The 8,479-nt window shown below is 38.7% G+C and overlaps 1 protein-coding gene across 1 annotated transcript; it reads right to left on the bottom strand.

The window, feature by feature from the left end:
* Positions 1-1,239: 1,239 nt before the first annotated feature.
* LOC116632631 (ran-specific GTPase-activating protein-like) lies at positions 1,240-1,782 on the bottom strand. Its single transcript, XM_032404577.1, has one exon. It carries the CDS (start codon positions 1,780-1,782, stop codon positions 1,240-1,242), a length of 543 nt encoding a protein of 180 aa, XP_032260468.1.
* Positions 1,783-8,479: the final 6,697 nt, after the last annotated feature.

The raw sequence follows: 8,479 nt of genomic DNA, 5'->3' as shown, positions 1-8,479 counted from the left end.
CTCTAAATCTACTTTGTTGAGAGTTTTTATCATGAATGGATGTTGTACTTTGTCAAATGCTTTTTCTGCATCTATTGAAATGATCAAAGAGGTGAAGTATCGCACTGACTGATTTCTGAATATTGAGCTAACCTGGATCCCAGTAATAAATCCCACTTGATCACGGTGAATGATTTTTTAAAATGTATTGTTGGATTTGGTTTGCTAGTATTTTGTCAAGAATTTTTGCCTCAATGTTCATCAGAGATTTTCACCTATAGTTTTCTTTTTTAATGGTGTCTTTCTCTGGTTTGGGTATCCAGATACTGCTGGCCTCATAGAATCAATTTGGAAGTTTTTTTCCTCTTCCAGTGTTTGGAGAAGTTTGAGAAGAATAGGTATTCACTCTTCTTTAAATATTTGTTAGAATTCATATATGAAGCCATCTGGTTGTGGACTTTTTTTTTTGTTGGGAGTGTTTTTTCTTTTTTTTCTTTTTTTTTAATTACTGATTCAATTTCATTGCTAGTAGTTAGTCTGTTCAAATTTTCTGTTTCTTTCGGTTTCAGTTTTGGTAGTTTACATGTTTCTAGGAATTTATCTATTTCTTCTAGGTTGTCCAATTTTTTAGCATATAATTTTTCATAATATTCTCTTATAATCCTTTGTATTTCTGTGGTGTCACTTGTTTTTTTTTCTTTCATTTCTGATTTTGTTTGAGTCTCCCCCCGATTTTTGATGAGTCTTGTTGGGTTTATCAATTTTGTTGATCTTTTCAAAGAACCAACTCCTGGTTTCATTGATCTGTTCTATTGTTTTTTTAGTGTGTATATCTTTTATTTCTGCTCTAATGTTTATTGTGCCCTTCCTTCTGCTGGTTTGTGGTTTTGTTTTTTGTTCTTTTTCTAGCTCCTTTATGTATAAAGTTAGGTTGTTTGAGATTTTTCTTGCTTCTTGATAGGCCTGCATTGCTATAAACTTCCCTCTTGGAACTGCTTTTGCTGCATCTCCATGATTTTGGATAGTTGTGTTTTCTTTTTTTGTTGTTGTTGGAATTCAGTTCTTTATATAAAGTCCCTTGTAAAAACAAAACAGAATAAAAACAAACTGAAAAGGGGCAGGGCAAAATTTAAAAAAAGGAAAAGGAGGAAAAGAACGGAAGGAAGAGAAGTCAAGGGGAGGTGTCTTATTGCTCCTCTGCTCCAGCCTTGCTCTTGGCATCTTCCGACTCCTTGCTCTCCTCCTTCGTGGAGAGAGCTTCTAGCTTGTCACCTTCTCGGCATCGTCGTTTTTGCCCAACCCTTTCTTTTCTCTCTCCTCGATCTCTTTCCTGCATTCTTCAAACTTTGTTTTGAATTTCTGTGCATTTTCAGCATTTAGGAAGCGGATGGCCAGCAGCTCTGGCTTGGCGCACTCGTCGGCAAAGTCAGCGTGGGTGTTCCAGACCCAGGCACGGTCACTGCCCGCGATCGGCTTCAGTTCTATCATCGGCGTGATATAATGGTTGGCACATATCTTCAGGGTCTTGTCCCTCCTCATGAGGAGGTGGATGGTCCCTTTCTCCTTATGCTTCAGAAGCTTGACGTCACCAGTGCCTCGTTCCTTCCATTCTGGGAGATCATTCTCTGAAGCGAATCGGAATAGCTTCGCCCGCATTTTAAAAAGTTCTTCATCTTCTTCCAGTGTTTTAATTTCCTGCTTGGGAAGAGAAACTATAGGCTCAAACTGGGGATTGTGGTTGGACACATCTGCATTCTCAGTGGAGGTGTCATGGTCCTCACGGGTGTCCTTGGAGGCCGCCATGGGGGTGCGGCAGCGGCGGCGGCTCGGTTGGCTGGTAGTCGCTTGCTCTGCGGCCCCTCCGCCGCTGGTTGCAGCTCCTCCCCTCCGCGTGTGGCCCCGGCGCCTCCCACCCTCCCGCTCTTCCCTCCGCCCCGCCACCCGGCGATAGTTGTGTTTTCATTTTGATTTCTATCCATGTATTTTAAATTTCCTCTTGGGTTTCTTGGCTGACCCATTCATTGCTTAGTAGCATGTTATTTAACCTTTATGTATTTGTGCTCTTTCCAGAGTTTTTCTTGTGGTTGACTTCTGGTTTGATAGCATTATGGTCAGAAAAGATGCATGGTGTGACTTTGATCTTGTTGGATTTATTGAAACTTGTTTTGTGGCCTATTATGTAATCTATTCTAAAGAATGTTCCATGTGCACCTAAAAAGATTGTGTATTCTGTACCTTTAAAATGGAATGTTCTGGATATATCTGTGGAATCCATGTGGTCGAGTGTGTCATTCAAAGACCCTCTTTCCTTGTTGATTTTGTTTGGATCATCTATTCATTGATGTAAATGGGGTGTTAAAGTCCCCTACTATTATTGTAGTAGTATCAATGAGTTCCTTTAGGTTTGCTATTAACTGTTTTATGTATTTGAGTGCTCCCATGTTGGGTACATAAACTTTTACAATTATTATATCGTCTTGTTAGATTGTCCCCTTTATATAATATCCTTCTTTGTCTCTTGTTACGGTCTTTGTTTTAATGTGTATTTTAACTGGTGTACCCATTGCTTCCCTGGCTTTCTTTTGACATCCATTTGCATGATAAATATTTCTCCATTCCCTTACTTTCAATGTAAGTAGGCTTGAAATTATCTCTTATATATAGCATATAAATTGGTCTTGTTTTTAAATCCATTCTATCACCCTATGTCTTTTGATTGGAGTGTTTAGTCCATTTATATTCAAAGTAATTATTGGTAGGTATGTATTTATTGCCATTTTGTTACTTTTTTTTTTAAAGATTTTATTTATTTATTTGACAGAGAGAAACAGTGAGAGAGGGAACACAAGCAGGGGGAGTGGGAGAGGGAGAAGCAGGCTTCCCACTGAGCAGGGGAGCCCGATGTGGGGCTCGATCCCAGGACCCTGGGATCATGACCTGAGCCGAAGGCAGATGCTTAATGACTGAGCCCCCCAGGCGCCCCACCATTTTGTTACTTTTTGTGGTTCTTTTATAGTTCTCTGATCCTTTCTTCTGTTGATCTCTTCTCTCATGGTTTGCTAGCTTTCTTTAGTAATATATTTGGATTCCTTTCTCTTTATACTTTGCATATCTATTACTATGTTTTGATTTGTGGTTATCATTCAGTTTATATATAACATCTGCATATAGCAGTCTATATTAAGTTGATATGTGAACCTTTCTTTATTCCTCTCACCCCACATTTTAGGTAAGTGTTGTCATACCTTTTATTTTGTGTGTACCTGGACTGATATACTTATTTTTGTTTTAAGTATTTTAAGATATACTTATTTTTACTGCTTTTGTACTTCCTACATTTCTGACTTATGGTCTTTACTTTCCACTTGACAAGTCCCCTTTAACATTTCTTGTTGGGCTGGTTTAATGGTCATGAACTCCTTTAGCTTTTGTTTGGGAAACTCTTTATCTCTCCTTCTATTCTGAATGATAGCTTTGCTGGGTAGAGTATTCTTTGCTGCACATTTTTCCCTTTCTGCACTTTAAATATATCATGCCACTCTCTTCTTGCCTGCAAAGTTTCTGTTGAAAAATCCACTGATAGCCTTACGGGGTTTTCATTGTATGTAACTGTCTTCTCTTCTGTTGCTGCTTTAAAAATTTTTTCTTTATCATTATTTTTTGCCATTTAAATACTCTGTGTCTTGGTGTAGACCTCCTTGGGTTGATTTTTTTTAGGAATCTTTGTGCCTTCTGGATGTGGATATGTTTCTCTCCTCAGATTAGGAAAGTTTTCAGCTTTTATTTCTTCAAATAAATTTTCTGCCCCCTTTTCTCTCTCTTCTTCTGGGATCCATATACGCAAATGTTATGCTTGATAGAATCACTGTGTTCCCTATGTCTATTCTGATTTTGCGTAATTTTTTCTCTCTCACCTACTCAGGTTGATTACTTTCCATTACTCTGTCCTCCAGGTCACTAATTCATTCCCTGTCTCTTCTAGTCTACTTATTCTGTCTAGTGTATGTATGTATGTATGTAGGTATGTATTTATTTATTTAAAAATTTTAAATTTAAATTCAGTTAACATATAATGTATTACTGGTTTTAGAGGTAGAGGCCTGTGCTTGATCAGTCTTATATAATACCCAGTGCTCCTTACATCACATGCCCTCCTTAATGTCCATCACCCAGTTACCCCATACCTCCACCCCCTTCCCCTCCAGCAATCCTCAGAATGTTTCCTATGATTAAGAATCTCTTATGGTTTATCTCTCTCTCTGGTATCATCTTGTTTTATTTTTTCCTCTCTTCCCCTATCGTTCTCTGTTTCTTAAATTCCACATATTAGTGAGATCATATGATAATTGTCTTTCTCTGGTGGACTTATTTCGCTTAGCATAATACCCTCTAGTTCCATCCACATCATTGCAAATGGCAAGATTTCATTTTTTGATGACTGTGTAATATTCCATTACCACCTCTTCTTTATCCATTCATCTGTCAGTGGACATCTGGGCTCTTTGCATAGTTTGGCTATTGTGGACATTGCTGCTATAAATATTGGGGTGCAGGTGCCTCTTTGGATCACTACATTTGTATCTTTGGGGTAGATACCCAGTAGTGCAATTGCTGGGTCATAGGGTAGCTCTATTTTCAACTTTCTCAGGAACCTCCATACTGCCATTTTGTTACTTTTTGTAACTGTTTTTCAGAGTGGCTGCACCAGCTTGCATTCCCACAAACAGTGTAGGACGGTTTCCCTTTCTCTGCATCCTCACCAACCCACTCCTGGGCTCACTCTTTGTAGCTGGCTTCCCTGCTCTGATGCCTGAGAGCTCTGTTACACACAGGCACCCCTGGTCTTCCTGTGACTCTGAGGGGCCTGAGACCACACTGTCCCAGCTAGGGTTCTGCCCCTGCTTAGCCTCCTAAGTGATGTCCGTCACTGGAGCAGACTTCTAAATATTTCCAATTTAGTGCTCTGCCGCTCTATCACTTGCTGGTAGCTGACTGACGGAGGCTCCCTCCCCCCACAGTCTATGTTCCCATATATTGCCTCGGATTCACTTCTCTGCACCTCCTACCTTGCAGAAAGTGGTCACTTTTCTATTCAAAATGTTGCAGCTATTCTTTTCTTTGATCTCTGGTTGAGTTCATAGAGTGTTCAGAATGATTTGATATCTATCTAGCTGAATTCCTGGGACCAGACTAAACTAAGGTCTCCTACTCCTCTGCCATCTTGGACTCTCCCCATCCAGTGTATTTTTAATTTCATGTATTGTATTCTTCATCTCTGATTGGTTCTTTCTTATCTCTTTGTCAAAGGTCTCACAGATGTCCTCCACTTTTTTTTCAAGTCCAGTGAGTATCTTTATGATCATTACTTTAAATTCTCTAGCAGGCATAATTACTTTTATCCATTTTAAAATGCTTAGGCCTTGGGGTGCCTGGGTGGCTCAGTCAGTTAAGCAGCTGCCTTTGGCTTAGGTCATGATCCCGGATCCTGGGATCTAGCCCCACATCTGGCACCCTGCTCAACAGAGAGCCTGCTTCTCCCTCTTCCTCTGCCTGCCACTCCCCCTGCTTGTGTTCTCTATCTCTCTGTCAAATAAATAAATAAAATCTTTAAAAATAAAATAAAATAAAATGCTTAGGCCTCTTGCTGTGGTTTTGTCTTATTCTTTCACTTGGGACATATTTCTCTGTCTCCTCATTTTGTCTAACTCTCTGTGTCTGTTTCTATGTGTTAGGAAAGTCTGCTATATCTCTCGCTCCTGAAAGCAATGGCCTTATGGGGAACAGGTCCTGTAGTGCCAATGCAGTGTCCCCTGTTCACCAGAAGCTGGACTTCAGGGGTATCTCCTGTATGTGTTGCATTCACCCTGCTGTTTTGCCTTGGCTGCTTTTTCTTTCAGTCCATTTGTCTACAGTGTCTCTCTTTGCCTATTGTGGGCAGTGTTTGGTTTCTTTTGGTTAGTGGACTAGTCTGGGACCCCCTTGGGCTTGAGTTGGGTCAGACCAGGCATTTGCCAGAGAGGCAATAGTACCAAACTGCAGGGCACTTTCCCTGTGTCTTCCACTGAGATGTTCTCATTAGTGGGCAGGGCCTATAATCAGACCAACTGTCTGCTCCCAGCCCCTGGCTGGGGGTGCCATGTGACTGCTGTGTGTGGTTATCTTCCCTCACTCCAGGGTAGGATTCACTTTGGAGTGGTGATGGTCCCTATCAGGGCTGCTTGCACACTGCCAGGCTTGTGACCCTGGTTTGAATGGACTCCAGCTAAGAGCATAGTAGGGGGACTGGGCCAGCTGGGATGGGGCACACAATTTTAACAAGGTGTACACCAATCTGCTTGTGAAATGAGACTTGCAGTCTCCACCACTGCTGCTGCCACCACTGCAATGGGGACCAAGGCCCTGCACAGTGTGTGGGCCAGTAGATGCTTTGTTGGCAAGGTTTGCTTTAATCTTCTTGGTAGAGGACCTGCAGTTTTGGGACTGAGGCAAGTATGACTAGAAAAGGCAGATCTGCCAAAGCCTGGGGTGGGGAGGCAGGGCTTGGTGTAAACATGTTAGATAGTGAATGTTGTTGTGGAGGTGGTTCTCTCAGGTAGCCATATGTTTATGCCTGGGGTTGGTTGTTCAGCAATATGTTGATTAACATCCATATACTTGTGAATTTTCCTGTTATCTTCTTGTAATTGATTTCTAATTTCATACCATTGTGATTAGCAAAGATGCTTGATATGATTTCAGTTTTCTCAAATGTTTAAAAAACTTGTTTTGTCAGATAACATATGATCTATCCTAAAGAATGTTTTGTCTGTGTTAGAGAAGAATGTTTATTTTCTTGCTGTTGGAAAGAATGTTCTATATGCGTCTGTGAGGTCCATATGATCTAAAGTGTAGTTCAAGGCCAAGTTTTCTTATTAATTTTCTATCTGGATTATCTATTCATTAATGACGGTGGAGTAATCGACTCATTTACTTTTATTGTATTGTTGTCTACTTATCCCTTCGGATCTCTTCATATTTGTTTTGTATATTTAGGTATTCTGATATTGGGTGCATAAATATTTATAATTGTTAGATCCAAATAACAATGCTTCTTAGAGTTTGCAAGTCAATGCATCATCAGTCCCCTATCTACTTCTTCCAGCATATTCTAATGAATGATTTCCTTTGCTCACTTAGCCTTTCCTCTTGCCACAGCAGATTTTTCTTACAGTTTTTAGAATTTTCTTTCTATTGTTACTCCCTTGGATGCTTTCTCAATTAGATGCTCTCTCCTATAAAACCCTTTTGGTCCTATTACTCCAGGTAAAATATATTTTCTCTTCACTACTTAACAATATTTTCTACAATTTTTATATTTGTTTATTCAGTTTCTCCCAATGGACTGTGAGATTCACAAGGATAGGAAACAATGTCTTTTTGTGTTCTTGTTTCCTCAATACCTGGCAATGTCCCTAGAATACATAGATACTCAATAAATATTTTTTGAGGTAATAATTATTTCCAAAAATTAAGTAGAATTGGAAGTAAAATTGTGGGCAAATAGTATGCACATTTTAGAAATATTTGATATTTACTTTCAGATTATCCAGAATAAAGTTTGTATCGATTCAAACTTCTGCCAGTAATGTATGAAGCTATCCATTTAATAATACTTTCACTTTTGGGGGGTATTAACTTTAAAATAAATATTTGCTAATGTTACATTGGTATTTTAATTTTTATTTTAGAAGTGAACTTGATCTCTTTTATATATTTACTGTTCACTTATTTTTCTTCTATAATTTTTTTATTCATGTCCTTTGTTAATTTTTCTATTGTTACCTTTATATTGATTTCTAAAATCTTTTAGTATATTAAATACAGCTCTTTGTCTATGTGATAGTTTGCACTTATTTTTCCTAGATTTTCATTGCACTTTAATTTTATTTTTAATTCACAGAGATTTTAGAATTTTATGGCATCTATCCCCACCCTTTCACTGAAACTGCTCTTACTAAAATTACCAATAATCTTATAGTTATTATATCCAGTGGGCATTTTTCAGACTTCACCTTATTTGATATACTGAGAACAAAGCAATATAGGTCACAGTTTAGATATTTGGTTTACATTGATTTGAAATATCTCTGCCACTTCTAAATGATAGCTTTCCAAGTTATTATAATAAAAAATGAAATTAAGGGCTACTTTGCAAATTTGTTTGTGCTAACATTAAATGCAAATCATCATGTAGAAGCCTTTCAGCAAATCCCTCTGGTTTTATGATTATGGAAATGAGTCAAATATTGTGTGAAACCAAATGCCAGACCTGAATTAGAAATAAAGAAACTAGCTCTAGAGATTGAGAAAGAGTTGGAGTACAGCATTCCAAGCAGAAATCAGAAATATGGGGTTCTGAAAGAATGTTGTATTAGTTTCCTAGAGCTGCTGTAATAAAGTACCACATACTGGGTTAAAACAACAGAACTTTACTCTCTCACAGTTTTAGAGGCTTGAAGTC

This window comes from Phoca vitulina, unplaced genomic scaffold (genome assembly GCF_004348235.1).
Source record: "Phoca vitulina isolate PV1807 unplaced genomic scaffold, GSC_HSeal_1.0 scaffold7, whole genome shotgun sequence".
NCBI classification, from domain to species: Eukaryota; Metazoa; Chordata; class Mammalia; order Carnivora; family Phocidae; genus Phoca; species Phoca vitulina.
Note: the sequence above shows the minus strand (reverse complement) of the source record. Positions and strands in the feature narration are given on the sequence as shown.

Coding starts and splice junctions, on each gene's coding strand:
- LOC116632631 (XM_032404577.1), bottom strand. CDS start 1,782: ATGGCGGCCTCCAAGGACACCCGTGAGGACCATGACACCTCCACTGAG.